The 18,498-nt window shown below is 67.7% G+C and overlaps 2 protein-coding genes across 2 annotated transcripts; both read right to left on the reverse strand.

Annotated features, from left to right (window-relative positions):
• Nucleotides 1-1,467: 1,467 nt before the first annotated feature.
• On the reverse strand, nt 1,468-3,943 carry LOC135320361 (uncharacterized). The gene is made up of 5 exons (XM_064483442.1): nt 3,521-3,943; nt 2,781-2,928; nt 2,235-2,294; nt 1,923-2,034; nt 1,468-1,793 (listed from the first exon to the last, which is right to left on the reverse strand). Exons 1-5 carry the CDS (start codon nt 3,937-3,939, stop codon nt 1,468-1,470), a joined length of 1,065 nt encoding a protein of 354 aa, XP_064339512.1. The 5' UTR covers nt 3,940-3,943.
• A 6,764-nt stretch (nt 3,944-10,707) lies between these two features.
• On the reverse strand, nt 10,708-13,181 carry LOC135320362 (uncharacterized). Its single transcript, XM_064483443.1, has 5 exons — nt 12,759-13,181; nt 12,018-12,165; nt 11,470-11,529; nt 11,158-11,269; nt 10,708-11,033 (listed from the first exon to the last, which is right to left on the reverse strand). The coding sequence occupies exons 1-5, from the start codon at nt 13,175-13,177 to the stop codon at nt 10,708-10,710; spliced, it is 1,065 nt and encodes a 354-aa protein (XP_064339513.1). The 5' UTR covers nt 13,178-13,181.
• Nucleotides 13,182-18,498: the final 5,317 nt, after the last annotated feature.

The following is an 18,498-nucleotide window of genomic DNA, read 5'->3' on the forward strand; positions in this document are numbered from 1 at the left end:
CGGGGCCACAGCCGCAGCTCACGCCCGCCTTTCCCTCACACTTGCTTGGACCCCTGCACCGCCCCACCCAGCCAGGGCTGAGCGGGGTCATGCCCGGAAGGATTCCACACTCACAGCCTGCCTCCTGGGGCGCCTGGGGGTGAACAGGGACCCTCGGCTTAAGAAGTCGCCCGTCTGGCGTGGGGCCGACGGCTGGCGCACACCCCAGACGGAGGGGGCTGAGTGAGGCTCCGCGAGCAGAGTGAACACTGAACCCAAGCCACAGCGGGCCACGAGGCCCCTACCCGCCAGCACCGGTCCCCGTCTCCTTCCCCGGCCCACGCAACAGGTCCCCAGCGCACCAGCCTGTCTCTTTCGTTGCTTCCTGCTCCGAGACCCTGCCCTGTTCGGAGGCAACCTGGCCTCCCCGGAGCAGCAGCCGAGTCCTGCCCTTCCCACGTCCTCCACTTCCTCAGGACCGCCTCTCTGCCACACACGGGCAGCCGGTTCAAAAGCCCCACCGGACTGGGCCGGAACATCGCCAATCGGCGACCCGCGAACAATCACACAGGACGGGAGCAAGACAGGAGCACTCGTTAGCTTGTTGATGTCTCTCTCGGCCTCATTCCGGGTACGTGCTGCCCACCCTCTGCAACCTCCACTGGCGATCCTTTCCTCGTTCCTCTCCGTTGCCCCAGACCCCGGCCGCCGGCCTCCCGCGTCTGCACGCGCCTCCGGGCTCTCCTTCTACTCGGCCGAACTCGCCTGCTCCGTCGCCTTCACCGCCAGCTCTGCAGGACCACCGACGCGTGAGAAAGCCTGCTCGCGGGCACGCGTGCACAGAACGACACGGACACGCTCGGGAACAACACAAGGCGTAGCTGAAGCGGCCTGTGTCCAACAGACAACCGGAGAGATGGCGCACAACAGGCAGCACGCCCCGCCCTTTCTCCCCGGCGCCTCCCCGCTGGCCACCAGCCAGCCTGCGGCCCTTTCCAGGGCCGTCCGGGTGGAGCCAGGTCGCTAAGGGATGCGCCTGGACATTCAGGGAAGACTGGGAGAACCAGCCCAGGAGAGGGACGGGACGCGACCCGGGAGCCCACCTCCTCAGCGTCTGGAGGCCTTGGCCATGCGGCCGGGGGCGGACGGAGGGGCCCAGCTGATCCCAAACGCGGAGGCAGTCGGACGAGGCCCCAGGGAGGGCCGAAGCCAGGAAGTGCCGACGCACATGAGGGTGCCTGAGGAGGCCCGCTCCTTTCTCGGACACCCCTGGGACGTTCACCGAAAGCTGAAAGCTTCGGTGCTCTGCGCGTGCGCCTGGGTCCTCCGGGCCCCTGGCTCACCCTCGCGCCCGCTCCCTGGGCGGCCTGGGGTCGCCCCGCTCCCAGGCTTCTCTCAGCCTGCCTCTCCCCGATTGGGAAAGGGTCCGGGAAACACTCTTCACCAACACCCCCAGCCCCCCGGGCTCCTCAGGGACGTGTCCCCCTCTCAGTTACCTCTCCCGGCGCCTTGCTCCCTCGGGTAGCAGCGCAGGGGGTTGGGCCACAGGTCCTCGCCGATGATCTGGCAGAGGGAACGGGCAGGTCGGGACAGGGCCCACACCCCTTCCCCGAGCAGCTGGCCACCGCCGACGTCGCCATTTCCGACCAGGCCCCGAGGGACCCCCACCTCAGCAATCCCGTTAGACCCGGGGCACTTGTGGCCTGACAACCAGTTGAGGAAGTGAAGACTGACGGTGTCCTGCCTGCGGCTGGGGGCTCCCCGTTCGTAATCCCAGAACCACTGGACTGGAGTGGAACTATACGCCCTATAGCCTAGAGGAAGAGTGGGGATACGGGGAGGGATCGCCCTGGCCCAGCGTCCAAGGCCTCCGGGGCACACCCCGCCCCGCCCCGCCCCGCCCCGCTCCGCTCCCTTCCCCCATCCCGGGACAGCCCACCTACCTGCGAAGCTAAGGTGATACTCCTTAAGGATCACTTGGTTGCACAAGTAGGGCTTGCTCCGGAAAAAGAACATCAGTCTGCAGCGGTACTCGGGGCGGCCCAGTTCCTGCGCCTGCCACGCCCAACAGCAGGAGAAGAGTGAACTCTCGTCCCGGCCACCTGAGCTGGCCTGCCCGGCAGGGATGAACCACTTCCCCTTCCGCTCTCCCGCTGCTCACACCCAGCCCTCGGGGACACCCGGCCCCCTCCGCCCCGCATCCCCCATCCCCCACCCCTCACCCCCCACCGTGGCCTCCGTCTTCCCGGCCTGACCTGCAGCTGGATCATGTAGCTCCGCACACCTTCGTCTCGGTCACTGATCAAGGCCGACAGCTGGGGATGATTCACAATCTTCAGTAGGTCAAGGAGCCTTCACGTGTTACGGCTGGAAGAGCCACAGCCAACACAGCCAGGCTGGGGCGAAAGGAAGAGACCAGACAGGCGATCTGCCGGGACTCCGGGCGCGCACTGCTGCCCACCCCATCGCCCCACACCTCCGACCTCCTCGGCCCCTGCCCTGCCGTCTCACACGCACGTGGAGGCGGGGTTCCGGCCTTCCCGTGCATCTTGGGCTGTCCGCACCCCCTCGGGGAGCGCCTGTTCCCCGATCGTCCCCGACCTCTAGCTGGCCTGCGTGTGCTGGGTGCAGGCTTGTCACCGCGGGCGGAGTCGGGATGTGCTCTGCCCCCGTGGACCCATGCCTCCTCTGAGTAGGGGACGCCCCAGGGGTGCTGACAGGAAGCCCCGGGCCTCTGAGCCGCCCTCTGCGGTGAGAGGAGTCTGTCTGTATGGCTAAGTCTGCAGCTCCGGGGGACTCACAGGGTGCAACGGGGAGGGCACGTGCTTCTGCCTGCACGAGAAGGCCCGGTGGAGGCCGGGCTCGGAGCCCACCCGAGGGCGTGTCTGGGGTCCCGTAGTCTTGCCCGGGACGGGGGCCTCTTGCAGCTCACACCTGGCCGCGGACGACCTGGGTCCTTGGCACGGACGTGGCGGCAACATATCCACAGCCTCTGGCTGACTGGGATGGGTCCTGCACGCCCACCGGTCTCCTGGGATTTCCCCCGGAGACTGCACACTTCCACTCTCTGCTCTGTGGGGAAGGTGCTGGGGGCTCTGCGCGTGCTTTTCACTGTTGCCGTGTGCCCCATGACCCCAGGAAGGCTTCCCCTGCAGGCCCCACGCCAGAAGGTTCCACCCAAATTTGGCGCTCCCACGCCTGCACGTTTGGCCTTTGGCCCTCAGCGCCCTCATGCTGTGCCCTTGCAGGCCTCCATGCCTCCACTCTCAGGCCTCTTCCCTTGGCCTTGGCGCCCGCCTTCCTCGCTTCCTCCTGCCCCTTGTTCCGCCGCTCCCAGTCCCCTCTTCTTTCTCCTCCTGCTTCCCCTCCCCACCCTGCCCTGCGCCCCCGCACCCAGACCCCCGGCCCTGGCCCCGGCCCCAGTCCGTTGCCGCCTCCCCTCCTCCTCCCCCTGTCCCAACCTCCTTCTCGCCCTGTTCCCCCTCCTCGGCCCCCTCCTGCCCTCCAGCAGCAGCCAGCCCCAAGCAGCAGCAGCAGCAACAGCAGCAGCAGCAGCAACAGCAGCAGCAGCAGCAGCAGCAGCAGCAGCAGTAGCAGCAGCAGCAAGTATACAGGTTTGGCCCAGAAGCCGGGGATGTCCTGGATGATGGCTTTTCTTCGATCCAAACGAGGCTCCCGCCTCCGTCGGATCCTGCGCTTGAGCCGCAAGTAGGCCCCGCTGGCTTGGGCGTTCACAGCGCTCTGCTCTAACTGAAGGGCCCCCAGCGCCTCCAGCGGGCTCAGAGAGGTCGGGGGTCCGCTCCCTGGCTCTGCGCGCCCCTGCTTCCGGGGCTTCTCTTCCCGCTCCTTGGCCTGCACCTCCTCCTCCTCCTCCTCCTCCCGCGGCTCCTGCTCCTCCTGCTCCTCCTCCGCCACCACCTCCTCCATGTCGTCCGCCAGCAGCGCCAACGCCTCCCCCATGCCCACAACCTCCGCCTCTGTCGATGCAGCTGCTGCCGCTGCCGCCGCCACTCACTCCCGCACGGCCTCCACCCTCAGGCTGCTGGCCTCCTCGCACCTGCCACCCGCTAGTGCCTGCTCTGTTCCCAGCCCTGCCATGGCAGCGGGAGGCCCGCGGGCCCCTGCCTCCTGAAGGCCCCCTCCCACAGCTAAGGCCACCCAGGATTCCTGGGGAGCCCCGCCTTCCCCGGGCCCCCGCCTCACTGGCCCTGTGGCCCTGGCCCTGAGCTGCGAGCCGCAGCTGCCAATGCCGAGGAACAAGGAGCGGGAGGTGGAGGCGTAGCACGTGGCCGGAGGAGCCGGCCGAGCGGCCGAGGTCCCCGCGCGCAGGCGCTGCCGCTGGCGCTGGCGCTGGCGCTCCGCGCTTGGGTCTTCCAGGGCTCGCTGCCGCCCGGACCCGGCGGCCTGCTGTGCGGCCCCCTGGCAGCTGGGGCGCATGGGCATGGCCTCGTACCCCATCCCCGCCACGCCCCACGAGGCCCGTGGGAATTTGCAGCTTGGCTGGAAGGAGGCCCGAGTCGAGTCGGGCCCAGGCCGCTCGCCCCACCTCCCGACCAATCGGGGAGCGGCCAGTGGGCGTCACCCTGCAAGGCCCCGCCCCCCGGCCGGGAACCCGGCCGGCCGCCTGGCCTCCGCAGCCCCAGCTTTCAGCCCAGCTCCCTGCCCAGCTTCCAGGGGGCACCTGGGCCGCGCGCTGCCTCCAGGGAGGCCTCCGGCCTTGCATCTCTCTGGCACTGCCCGGCGGCCCGCTGACACCTCTTCGGTTTCTGTCACCTCCCACCACGTGCCCCCCACCTCCCCACCCCACCCCCAACCCCACCCCCGACCACCTGTCACTCCGGTTTCACGCGGCCCCTTCACCCCCTGGGAAATCTGCTAAGCTCCAGAGGGAAAGACAGCCCGGGTACTTTGCTTCCAGCCAGTGTCTGTCAGAGTTGAACTGCTCTGCTCTAGGGGACAAAAGCCATGCAGCAGCGTGTTCTCTTTGTCTTCGCTCTCTCTCCCTGTCTCCCCCTTGCTGTGACTCTCCCGCGTCTCTCTCTGTGTGTCTCTGCGCCTCTCTGCGTGTGGCCGTGCGTGTGTGGGTGGGTGTGCGTGTGAGTGTCTCCGCTTCCGCTCTCTCCCTCCCTCCCTCACCCCCTCCCCTCCCGTTCCCGGGATCTCTGTTAGCTCCCACAGACACATAATGGCTTTCAGAAAGCTACCCTGCCCGGAAATAGAAGACCTCTCCGCCCGGGCCAGCGGAACCCCACAGTCTGGACGTGGGCGTGTCCACACCATTGCACGAAGGCCCTTCCTGTGCTAGAGAGGCCAGGCCGTGCCTTTCTCCCAGCCAGCAAAGGTGACCGGCATCCGTCGCCGCCGGGATCGCCCGACACTGCGCAAGACGAAGCCCTGGCCAGCCTGTGCAGAGAGAGACAGGCAGAGGGACGACGCGGTTTGCCGGCACGCTGGACCCACCCCCCCCCACCCTCCACCCCGCCCCGAACAGTGGTGTTTGGCAGCCCAGACAGTAAGGTGTTTAGGACGCCACCCGGGTCGGCGGCCACCGCACGGCACGCCTTCAGCGCCGCAGACGGAAGGAAGTGACTTCTGCCCGCAGTGTGAACGCCCTTGGAGGTGGTTCCGCTCTCGCCCAGCCTCCAGATGAGCACCCGTCCCAGCCTTCGCCTTCACTGCAGCCTTTCTCGCCGACAAAGCCAGTGTGTGCCACTTGCTAATGCAGCGCTGCTGGTCGGCCTCCCGAACCTTACCAAACAAGCAAGGCAAGGTGTTTCCTGTCGGCCTACTCGGAGGGAGGACAGGACGCGTGTGCCGCCGCCAAGGAGCTCAAGGTTCAAAGGCGGTTGTCGCTCTGGGGGCGGGGGCGGGGGCGGGGGGCCCTGGTCTTCCGCACGCGGCAAGCAATCTGCCCTATCCTATTTCCTGCGTCCTTCGCACCTTCCCTGTCTCTCCAGAAAGCACGGGACTTCCCCACTGCCTCTTCTGGCAGCCCGGTGATTCCAGCTGGCCCAGAGTCGACGTCCGTTTCGAAAGCCTGTCACGTTTTCAGGGTCCGTGCACGCACGCCTGCCTTCGAGCCCCACTCTCAGGCCTCCTCACCAGACACGCACACGCACACGCACACGCACGAGCGGAGGCACACCTGCACGCGTGCAGACCTATACGTCTACACGCTGCCCGCCGTCTGTGTTTCCAGGAGAAAGGATTTTTTACCTGCGCCCCTCTCGCCCCGCTCCCGCAGCCCGTCGTGTGAGTCCTTGTTCTCTCCCCGGATATTGCTGCCTTCCGCCCGCCTGGGTTGGCTTCTCTCCCAGCTGCCTTTGACTGCCGGACCGCGGGAAGCACACAGGCACGACGTCATTTCCCTTGGTCCTCTCTCACCAAGCGGAGAGGAATCTCAAGCTGTCTGGGGCCTAGCCGTCTTGGAGCTCACCTGTCCCTTCCTGCCGATGTCCCGGGCGCTCCAGTGCCCCCAGTGAGCTTCCCAGCGAGATGCTCGTGCCCTCCTTTGCTCTGCACGAGCACGTGTCTGCCCTGAACTGCCTTCTTGTTGCCTCTCACACGGCCTTCGGAGGCCCCTGGCAGCCAGGGCTCTTTGCAAGAGCTGTCTTCCTGTAGCACAAGAGGGCCAAGTGTAAGCTGTCTTGCCGAAGCGTCCCACACAAGGTCCTTAAGAATGTGGGGATCACCGCCTGTCTGAAGGAAGAAGCCAGTGAAGCCGAGCAGGGAAGGGTCAGGTGGCCGCCCTTCCCGTCCTGCCGTCTGCCGCAGAGCCTGCCGCGACACACACGGGCAGGCGCGCACTCACTCACAGACACGCACGCTCGCACGCACACTCACGCGCAGAGCCACCTCGGGAATCTTGCAGGCCCTGGGACCAGAGATCGTGCCTCCCTGGGGCGGAAGGCAGCATGCCTTTTCGTGTGCCCGGAGCCCTGGCTACCACTCAGGGGCCTCAGGGGCTTTGTAAATGTCAGGGCTACCGTTCGGCCTCTCTGGATCCTTCTCTGCTGGCCACGCCCACGGCTCAGGTATCCCTCGTGGCCTACACGTCCCTCAGGCCACACGCTCCAGGTCACGGGTGGGCCAGGCCACATCCAAGGGGCCGACTTAAGACGGGCGGTGACCCGTCGGCGCCCCCTGGCCCAGACCTCTCGCGGGTCGCCTGTGACAAGAGCGGAGGACGGGCCGCAGCATCACAGGCCAGAGACGTGCAAGGCGCCAGCCGCACACGGACGTGCGTGCATGTGAGGCGTGATGGAGGGCAGGGAGCCGGGGCACCTGACAGGGGGGCTCCCGGCCACAGTCAGACAAACAGACACAGATGCATCCGCGGCAAGAGGGGAGCAAGACGGGCAAGGCCCACCCAGAAACTGCCTTTCCACGCAGGACACCAGCAAGCCCCTGGCCAACGTCCGTACGCCCGACCCGTCCTGCGACAGTGGGAGCCTGCCCGTGCGCACTTCCATCGATGAGGGAGACCAGCGCCGGACATGTCGTCGCGCCTGGGACTGCCCGGGTGCCCTGGTACCCGCAGGGGCGGCACGGAGGATGTGGGTCCTCCACCGTGGGACAACACCTGAAGGTAAGGGCCCGAGTGAAATGCCCCAGCAGGCATGGCCAGTTCCCACGTCCGTCTGAGCTTTGTCCGAGCCCCAGGAAGAATCCCACTTAAGCCGCGTCGCGTCCTCCAGGTTGGACCGCAAGGCCCGGCCACGGCACCCGAGCCTACGGGGGCCGGCTGCCTGTAAGCCTTCCTCCCCTACCCGTTGCCGGCTCGACACGTTCCCCGCCTCCACTGCAGGGCAGGCCGGACCCGACCCCAGCCGTGGCGCCTACGGGCGCTTGGGGCGGCAAAGGTCGAGCGAGCCTTGTGAGAACCCTGCCCAATCATTCCTCGAGTCTCTCCCCTTTGGCAGGTCCTTCTCAAGAGCCCTGGCCAGGCCTAGAGGCCTGAGGGGCCGCGGCCCTGCGGGGCGCCCACCACGGCCGCCTCAGCCCTCCCTCTGGGCCCCAGCCGCAGGGTCCCTGCAACGCAGCTGCCCTCGTGCCTTCAGAGCAGGGGAACCTAGGCACTGACCTGGGGAAGGGGCGAGGACAGCAGCAGCCCGAGCGGGACAAGAGGGGACCTCTGCCACCCTACGATTGTACACGGAGGCTCTCCGGCCTTCGGGTCCCCAAACCCGACAGGCCGCAGCTGGTAGCGGACAGCCGGTGCCGCTGGGAGGCCAGGGAGGGCTGGGATCCATGAACCTCCCACCGCAACCCTCCACGACCGTGAAACGTTCTGCTGGGGCAGTCGGTCAAGCACACCCCCAAAGTGCGGCAAAGCAGGGGCGCTGTGGGGTGTCGTCGGGGACAGAGATGCTCACCACGCGGCCAAACTGCAAGGGACCGGGAGGGAGAGAGGGGGCACGCACCGCGCTCTCCCAGGCCCGGCTGTCCCACAGACGGTGCCTAGCTTTGTGCGGGGACCTCAGGTGTCTCCGGAAAGCGGCTGTCCCCTCGGGAAGGACCCCGCCGGGTGCTGGCCACCGACTGCCCTCCCCATCCCGTCTCGTCCCGCCCCCCACCCCAGACCTGCCCACTCGCCACCCCCCCAACACACACAGCCCCCCACCGCCTGCCGCCATCCCTCCCACAGGCCCCTTGCCCAAGATCTGTCTGCACCAGGACTGTCCCCTTCCGGTGGCCTGATGCCCAGGCAGCTCGGGGCTGTGTGTTGGAGGGATGTGTGGCTGGCAGTTCCCTGACCAGGACAGAGCCGCAGGGACTGTGTCCCGAGGAGAAGCGTGAGTTACTCTGAACGTTCGGGCCCCTTAGCTAGCCAGCGCAGACTCGGGTAGAAGCTTTCGGCCTACGTGTCACACAGCCTGAAGAGCGGCACAGCCCGCCACGGCGCAACGCCGGCGTGGGAGAGAGGGGAGGCGGCACACTGCCGGTCTGGGGCGGCGCGGGCCCTGCGGCCCCGCCCCCTGACCTTCGCCCCTCGGACTGTTGCGCCCCACGAGGAGACCCCAGGGAAAGGAAGGCGCTCACGCCCCGGGAGGCCTTTCCAGCAGGGGGAAGGGGCTCCTGTCTGCCACTTCCTCTCCTCCCCAAGACCCCGGAGCCTGAAAGCCAGCAATCTCGCTGCTGCCCCAGCCCCCGGAGGCGCCGGTCTTTTCCGCTCCCGCCCAGCCCCCGCCCGCAAACAGCCCGGCACCCTTGCCCGCCTGCTCCCCTGCTCCCTCACCCGCACAGCCTCACGCGCCGGCACGGGGCCACAGCCGCAGCTCACGCCCGCCTTTCCCTCACACTTGCTTGGACCCCTGCACCGCCCCACCCAGCCAGGGCTGAGCGGGGTCATGCCCGGAAGGATTCCACACTCACAGCCTGCCTCCTGGGGCGCCTGGGGGTGAACAGGGACCCTCGGCTTAAGAAGTCGCCCGTCTGGCGTGGGGCCGACGGCTGGCGCACACCCCAGACGGAGGGGGCTGAGTGAGGCTCCGCGAGCAGAGTGAACACTGAACCCAAGCCACAGCGGGCCACGAGGCCCCTACCCGCCAGCACCGGTCCCCGTCTCCTTCCCCGGCCCACGCAACAGGTCCCCAGCGCACCAGCCTGTCTCTTTCGTTGCTTCCTGCTCCGAGACCCTGCCCTGTTCGGAGGCAACCTGGCCTCCCCGGAGCAGCAGCCGAGTCCTGCCCTTCCCACGTCCTCCACTTCCTCAGGACCGCCTCTCTGCCACACACGGGCAGCCGGTTCAAAAGCCCCACCGGACTGGGCCGGAACATCGCCAATCGGCGACCCGCGAACAATCACACAGGACGGGAGCAAGACAGGAGCACTCGTTAGCTTGTTGATGTCTCTCTCGGCCTCATTCCGGGTACGTGCTGCCCACCCTCTGCAACCTCCACTGGCGATCCTTTCCTCGTTCCTCTCCGTTGCCCCAGACCCCGGCCGCCGGCCTCCCGCGTCTGCACGCGCCTCCGGGCTCTCCTTCTACTCGGCCGAACTCGCCTGCTCCGTCGCCTTCACCGCCAGCTCTGCAGGACCACCGACGCGTGAGAAAGCCTGCTCGCGGGCACGCGTGCACAGAACGACACGGACACGCTCGGGAACAACACAAGGCGTAGCTGAAGCGGCCTGTGTCCAACAGACAACCGGAGAGATGGCGCACAACAGGCAGCACGCCCCGCCCTTTCTCCCCGGCGCCTCCCCGCTGGCCACCAGCCAGCCTGCGGCCCTTTCCAGGGCCGTCCGGGTGGAGCCAGGTCGCTAAGGGATGCGCCTGGACATTCAGGGAAGACTGGGAGAACCAGCCCAGGAGAGGGACGGGACGCGACCCGGGAGCCCACCTCCTCAGCGTCTGGAGGCCTTGGCCATGCGGCCGGGGGCGGACGGAGGGGCCCAGCTGATCCCAAACGCGGAGGCAGTCGGACGAGGCCCCAGGGAGGGCCGAAGCCAGGAAGTGCCGACGCACATGAGGGTGCCTGAGGAGGCCCGCTCCTTTCTCGGACACCCCTGGGACGTTCACCGAAAGCTGAAAGCTTCGGTGCTCTGCGCGTGCGCCTGGGTCCTCCGGGCCCCTGGCTCACCCTCGCGCCCGCTCCCTGGGCGGCCTGGGGTCGCCCCGCTCCCAGGCTTCTCTCAGCCTGCCTCTCCCCGATTGGGAAAGGGTCCGGGAAACACTCTTCACCAACACCCCCAGCCCCCCGGGCTCCTCAGGGACGTGTCCCCCTCTCAGTTACCTCTCCCGGCGCCTTGCTCCCTCGGGTAGCAGCGCAGGGGGTTGGGCCACAGGTCCTCGCCGATGATCTGGCAGAGGGAACGGGCAGGTCGGGACAGGGCCCACACCCCTTCCCCGAGCAGCTGGCCACCGCCGACGTCGCCATTTCCGACCAGGCCCCGAGGGACCCCCACCTCAGCAATCCCGTTAGACCCGGGGCACTTGTGGCCTGACAACCAGTTGAGGAAGTGAAGACTGACGGTGTCCTGCCTGCGGCTGGGGGCTCCCCGTTCGTAATCCCAGAACCACTGGACTGGAGTGGAACTATACGCCCTATAGCCTAGAGGAAGAGTGGGGATACGGGGAGGGATCGCCCTGGCCCAGCGTCCAAGGCCTCCGGGGCACACCCCGCCCCGCCCCGCCCCGCTCCGCTCCCTTCCCCCATCCCGGGACAGCCCACCTACCTGCGAAGCTAAGGTGATACTCCTTAAGGATCACTTGGTTGCACAAGTAGGGCTTGCTCCGGAAAAAGAACATCAGTCTGCAGCGGTACTCGGGGCGGCCCAGTTCCTGCGCCTGCCACGCCCAACAGCAGGAGAAGAGTGAACTCTCGTCCCGGCCACCTGAGCTGGCCTGCCCGGCAGGGATGAACCACTTCCCCTTCCGCTCTCCCGCTGCTCACACCCAGCCCTCGGGGACACCCGGCCCCCTCCGCCCCGCATCCCCCATCCCCCACCCCCCACCCCCCACCGTGGCCTCCGTCTGCCCGGCCTGACCTCCAGCTGGATCATGTAGCTCCGCACACCTTCGTCTCGGTCACTGATCAAGGCCGACAGCTGGGGATGATTCACAATCTTCAGTAGGTCAAGGAGCCTTCACGTGTTACGGCTGGAAGAGCCACAGCCAACACAGCCAGGCTGGGGCGAAAGGAAGAGACCAGACAGGCGATCTGCCGGGACTCCGGGCGCGCACTGCTGCCCACCCCATCGCCCCACACCTCCGACCTCCTCGGCCCCTGCCCTGCCGTCTCACACGCACGTGGAGGCGGGGTTCCGGCCTTCCCGTGCATCTTGGGCTGTCCGCACCCCCTCGGGGAGCGCCTGTTCCCTCGATCGTCCCCGACATTCCAGCTGGCCTGCGTGTGCTGGGTGCAGGCTTGTCACCGCGGGCGGAGTCGGGATGTGCTCTGCCCCCGTGGACCCATGCCTCCTCTGAGTAGGGGACGCCCCAGGGGTGCTGACAGGAAGCCCCGGGCCTCTGAGCCGCCCTCTGCGGTGAGAGGAGTCTGTCTGTATGGCTAAGTCTGCAGCTCCGGGGGACTCACAGGGTGCAACGGGGAGGGCACGTGCTTCTGCCTGCACGAGAAGGCCCGGTGGAGGCCGGGCTCGGAGCCCACCCGAGGGCGTGTCTGGGGTCCCGTAGTCTTGCCCGGGACGGGGGCCTCTTGCAGCTCACACCTGGCCGCGGACGACCTGGGTCCTTGGCACGGACGTGGCGGCAACATATCCACAGCCTCTGGCTGACTGGGATGGGTCCTGCACGCCCACCGGTCTCCTGGGATTTCCCCCGGAGACTGCACACTTCCACTCTCTGCTCTGTGGGGAAGGTGCTGGGGGCTCTGCGCGTGCTTTCCACTGTTGCCGTGTGCCCCATGACCCCAGGAAGGCTTCCCCTGCAGGCCCCACGCCAGAAGGTTCCACCCAAATTTGGCGCTCCCACGCCTGCACGTTTGGCCTTTGGCCCTCAGCGCCCTCATGCTGTGCCCTTGCAGGCCTCCATGCCTCCACTCTCAGGCCTCTTCCCTTGGCCTTGGCGCCCGCCTTCCTCGCTTCCTCCTGCCCCTTGTTCCGCCGCTCCCAGTCCTCCTCTTCTTTCTCCTCCTGCTTCCCCTCCCCACCCTGCCCTGCGCCCCCGCACCCAGACCCCCGGCCCTGGCCCCGGCCCCAGTCCGTTGCCGCCTCCCCTCCTCCTCCCCCTGTCCCAACCTCCTTCTCGCCCTGTTCCCCCTCCTCGGCCCCCTCCTGCCCTCCAGCAGCAGCCAGCCCCAAGCAGCAGCAGCAGCAACAGCAGCAGCAGCAGCAACAGCAGCAGCAGCAGCAGCAGCAGCAGCAGCAGTAGCAGCAGCAGCAAGTATACAGGTTTGGCCCAGAAGCCGGGGATGTCCTGGATGATGGCTTTTCTTCGATCCAAACGAGGCTCCCGCCTCCGTCGGATCCTGCGCTTGAGCCGCAAGTAGGCCCCGCTGGCTTGGGCGTTCACAGCGCTCTGCTCTAACTGAAGGGCCCCCAGCGCCTCCAGCGGGCTCAGAGAGGTCGGGGGTCCGCTCCCTGGCTCTGCGCGCCCCTGCTTCCGGGGCTTCTCTTCCCGCTCCTTGGCCTGCACCTCCTCCTCCTCCTCCTCCTCCCGCGGCTCCTGCTCCTCCTGCTCCTCCTCCGCCACCACCTCCTCCATGTCGTCCGCCAGCAGCGCCAACGCCTCCCCCATGCCCACAACCTCCGCCTCTGTCGATGCAGCTGCTGCCGCTGCCGCCGCCACTCACTCCCGCACGGCCTCCACCCTCAGGCTGCTGGCCTCCTCGCACCTGCCACCCGCTAGTGCCTGCTCTGTTCCCAGCCCTGCCATGGCAGCGGGAGGCCCGCGGGCCCCTGCCTCCTGAAGGCCCCCTCCCACAGCTAAGGCCACCCAGGATTCCTGGGGAGCCCCGCCTTCCCCGGGCCCCCGCCTCACTGGCCCTGTGGCCCTGGCCCTGAGCTGCGAGCCGCAGCTGCCAATGCCGAGGAACAAGGAGCGGGAGGTGGAGGCGTAGCACGTGGCCGGAGGAGCCGGCCGAGCGGCCGAGGTCCCCGCGCGCAGGCGCTGCCGCTGGCGCTGGCGCTGGCGCTCCGCGCTTGGGTCTTCCAGGGCTCGCTGCCGCCCGGACCCGGCGGCCTGCTGTGCGGCCCCCTGGCAGCTGGGGCGCATGGGCATGGCCTCGTACCCCATCCCCGCCACGCCCCACGAGGCCCGTGGGAATTTGCAGCTTGGCTGGAAGGAGGCCCGAGTCGAGTCGGGCCCAGGCCGCTCGCCCCACCTCCCGACCAATCGGGGAGCGGCCAGTGGGCGTCACCCTGCAAGGCCCCGCCCCCCGGCCGGGAACCCGGCCGGCCGCCTGGCCTCCGCAGCCCCAGCTTTCAGCCCAGCTCCCTGCCCAGCTTCCAGGGGGCACCTGGGCCGCGCGCTGCCTCCAGGGAGGCCTCCGGCCTTGCATCTCTCTGGCACTGCCCGGCGGCCCGCTGACACCTCTTCGGTTTCTGTCACCTCCCACCACGTGCCCCCCACCTCCCCACCCCACCCCCAACCCCACCCCCGACCACCTGTCACTCCGGTTTCACGCGGCCCCTTCACCCCCTGGGAAATCTGCTAAGCTCCAGAGGGAAAGACAGCCCGGGTACTTTGCTTCCAGCCAGTGTCTGTCAGAGTTGAACTGCTCTGCTCTAGGGGACAAAAGCCATGCAGCAGCGTGTTCTCTTTGTCTTCGCTCTCTCTCCCTGTCTCCCCCTTGCTGTGACTCTCCCGCGTCTCTCTCTGTGTGTCTCTGCGCCTCTCTGTGTGTGGCCGTGCGTGTGTGGGTGGGTGTGCGTGTGAGTGTCTCCGCTTCCGCTCTCTCCCTCCCTCCCTCGCCCCCTCCCCTCCCGTTCCCGGGATCTCTGTTAGCTCCCACAGACACATAATGGCTTTCAGAAAGCTACCCTGCCCGGAAATAGAAGACCTCTCCGCCCGGGCCAGCGGAACCCCACAGTCTGGACGTGGGCGTGTCCACACCATTGCACGAAGGCCCTTCCTGTGCTAGAGAGGCCAGGCCGTGCCTTTCTCCCAGCCAGCAAAGGTGACCGGCATCCGTCGCCGCCGGGATCGCCCGACACTGCGCAAGACGAAGCCCTGGCCAGCCTGTGCAGAGAGAGACAGGCAGAGGGACGACGCGGTTTGCCGGCACGCTGGACCCACCCCCCCCCCACCCTCCACCCCGCCCCGAACAGTGGTGTTTGGCAGCCCAGACAGTAAGGTGTTTAGGACGCCACCCGGGTCGGCGGCCACCGCACGGCACGCCTTCAGCGCCGCAGACGGAAGGAAGTGACTTCTGCCCGCAGTGTGAACGCCCTTGGAGGTGGTTCCGCTCTCGCCCAGCCTCCAGATGAGCACCCGTCCCAGCCTTCGCCTTCACTGCAGCCTTTCTCGCCGACAAAGCCAGTGTGTGCCACTTGCTAATGCAGCGCTGCTGGTCGGCCTCCCGAACCTTACCAAACAAGCAAGGCAAGGTGTTTCCTGTCGGCCTACTCGGAGGGAGGACAGGACGCGTGTGCCGCCGCCAAGGAGCTCAAGGTTCAAAGGCGGTTGTCGCTCTGGGGGCGGGGGCGGGGGCGGGGGGCCCTGGTCTTCCGCACGCGGCAAGCAATCTGCCCTATCCTATTTCCTGCGTCCTTCGCACCTTCCCTGTCTCTCCAGAAAGCACGGGACTTCCCCACTGCCTCTTCTGGCAGCCCGGTGATTCCAGCTGGCCCAGAGTCGACGTCCGTTTCGAAAGCCTGTCACGTTTTCAGGGTCCGTGCACGCACGCCTGCCTTCGAGCCCCACTCTCAGGCCTCCTCACCAGACACGCACACGCACACGCACACGCACGAGCGGAGGCACACCTGCACGCGTGCAGACCTATACGTCTACACGCTGCCCGCCGTCTGTGTTTCCAGGAGAAAGGATTTTTTACCTGCGCCCCTCTCGCCCCGCTCCCGCAGCCCGTCGTGTGAGTCCTTGTTCTCTCCCCGGATATTGCTGCCTTCCGCCCGCCTGGGTTGGCTTCTCTCCCAGCTGCCTTTGACTGCCGGACCGCGGGAAGCACACAGGCACGACGTCATTTCCCTTGGTCCTCTCTCACCAAGCGGAGAGGAATCTCAAGCTGTCTGGGGCCTAGCCGTCTTGGAGCTCACCTGTCCCTTCCTGCCGATGTCCCGGGCGCTCCAGTGCCCCCAGTGAGCTTCCCAGCGAGATGCTCGTGCCCTCCTTTGCTCTGCACGAGCACGTGTCTGCCCTGAACTGCCTTCTTGTTGCCTCTCACACGGCCTTCGGAGGCCCCTGGCAGCCAGGGCTCTTTGCAAGAGCTGTCTTCCTGTAGCACAAGAGGGCCAAGTGTAAGCTGTCTTGCCGAAGCGTCCCACACAAGGTCCTTAAGAATGTGGGGATCACCGCCTGTCTGAAGGAAGAAGCCAGTGAAGCCGAGCAGGGAAGGGTCAGGTGGCCGCCCTTCCCGTCCTGCCGTCTGCCGCAGAGCCTGCCGCGACACACACGGGCAGGCGCGCACTCACTCACAGACACGCACGCTCGCACGCACACTCACGCGCAGAGCCACCTCGGGAATCTTGCAGGCCCTGGGACCAGAGATCGTGCCTCCCTGGGGCGGAAGGCAGCATGCCTTTTCGTGTGCCCGGAGCCCTGGCTACCACTCAGGGGCCTCAGGGGCTTTGTAAATGTCAGGGCTACCGTTCGGCCTCTCTGGATCCTTCTCTGCTGGCCACGCCCACGGCTCAGGTATCCCTCGTGGCCTACACGTCCCTCAGGCCACACGCTCCAGGTCACGGGTGGGCCAGGCCACATCCAAGGGGCCGACTTAAGACGGGCGGTGACCCGTCGGCGCCCCCTGGCCCAGACCTCTCGCGGGTCGCCTGTGACAAGAGCGGAGGACGGGCCGCAGCATCACAGGCCAGAGACGTGCAAGGCGCCAGCCGCACACGGACGTGCGTGCATGTGAGGCGTGATGGAGGGCAGGGAGCCGGGGCACCTGACAGGGGGGCTCCCGGCCACAGTCAGACAAACAGACACAGATGCATCCGCGGCAAGAGGGGAGCAAGACGGGCAAGGCCCACCCAGAAACTGCCTTTCCACGCAGGACACCAGCAAGCCCCTGGCCAACGTCCGTACGCCCGACCCGTCCTGCGACAGTGGGAGCCTGCCCGTGCGCACTTCCATCGATGAGGGAGACCAGCGCCGGACATGTCGTCGCGCCTGGGACTGCCCGGGTGCCCTGGTACCCGCAGGGGCGGCACGGAGGATGTGGGTCCTCCACCGTGGGACAACACCTGAAGGTAAGGGCCCGAGTGAAATGCCCCAGCAGGCATGGCCAGTTCCCACGTCCGTCTGAGCTTTGTCCGAGCCCCAGGAAGAATCCCACTTAAGCCGCGTCGCGTCCTCCAGGTTGGACCGCAAGGCCCGGCCACGGCACCCGAGCCTACGGGGGCCGGCTGCCTGTAAGCCTTCCTCCCCTACCCGTTGCCGGCTCGACACGTTCCCCGCCTCCACTGCAGGGCAGCCGGACCCGACCCCAGCCGTGGCGCCTACGGGCGCTTGGGGCGGCAAAGGTCGAGCGAGCCTTGTGAGAACCCTGCCCAATCATTCCTCGAGTCTCTCCCCTTTGGCAGGTCCTTCTCAAGAGCCCTGGCCAGGCCTAGAGGCCTGAGGGGCCGCGGCCCTGCGGGGCGCCACCACGGCCGCCTCAGCCCTCCCTCTGGGCCCCAGCCGCAGGGTCCCTGCAACGCAGCTGCCCTCGTGCCTTCAGAGCAGGGGAACCTAGGCACTGACCTGGGGAAGGGGCGAGGACAGCAGCAGCCCGAGCGGGACAAGAGGGGACCTCTGCCACCCTACGATTGTACACGGAGGCTCTCCGGCCTTCGGGTCCCCAAACCCCGACAGGCCGCAGCTGGTAGCGGACAGCCGGTGCCGCTGGGAGGCCAGGGAGGGCTGGGATCCATGAACCTCCCACCGCAACCCTCCACGACCGTGAAACGTTCTGCTGGGGCAGTCGGTCAAGCACACCCCCAAAGTGCGGCAAAGCAGGGGCGCTGTGGGGTGTCGTCGGGGACAGAGATGCTCACCACGCGGCCAAACTGCAAGGGACCGGGAGGGAGAGAGGGGGCACGCACCGCGCTCTCCCAGGCCCGGCTGTCCCACAGACGGTGCCTAGCTTTGTGCGGGGACCTCAGGTGTCTCCGGAAAGCGGCTGTCCCCTCGGGAAGGACCCCGCCGGGTGCTGGCCACCGACTGCCCTCCCCATCCCGTCTCGTCCCGCCCCCCACCCCAGACCTGCCCACTCGCCACCCCCCCAACACACACAGCCCCCCACCGCCTGCCGCCATCCCTCCCACAGGCCCCTTGCCCAAGATCTGTCTGCACCAGGACTGTCCCCTTCGGTGGCCTGATGCCCAGGCAGCTCGGGGCTGTGTGTTGGAGGGATGTGTGGCTGGCAGTTCCCTGACCAGGACAGAGCCGCAGGGACTGTGTCCCGAGGAGAAGCGTGAGTTACTCTGAACGTTCGGGCCCCTTAGCTAGCCAGCGCAGACTCGGGTAGAAGCTTTCGGCCTACGTGTCACACAGCCTGAAGAGCGGCACAGCCCGCCACGGCGCAACGCCGGCGTGGGAGAGAGGGGAGGCGGCACACTGCCGGTCTGGGGCGGCGCGGGCCCTGCGGCCCCGCCCCCTGACCTTCGCCCCTCGGACTGTTGCGCCCCACGAGGAGACCCCAGGGAAAGGAAGGCGCTCACGCCCCGGGAGGCCTTTCCAGCAGGGGGAAGGGGCTCCTGTCTGCCACTTCCTCTCCTCCCCAAGACCCCGGAGCCTGAAAGCCAGCAATCTCGCTGCTGCCCCAGCCCCCGGAGGCGCCGGTCTTTTCCGCTCCCGCCCAGCCCCCGCCCGCAAACAGCCCGGCACCCTTGCCCGCCTGCTCCCCTGCTCCCTCACCCGCACAGCCTCACGCGCCGGCACGGGACGCAGCGCTCGACTGT

This window comes from Camelus dromedarius, chromosome Y (genome assembly GCF_036321535.1).
Source record: "Camelus dromedarius isolate mCamDro1 chromosome Y, mCamDro1.pat, whole genome shotgun sequence".
Lineage (NCBI taxonomy): Eukaryota > Metazoa > Chordata > Mammalia > Artiodactyla > Camelidae > Camelus > Camelus dromedarius.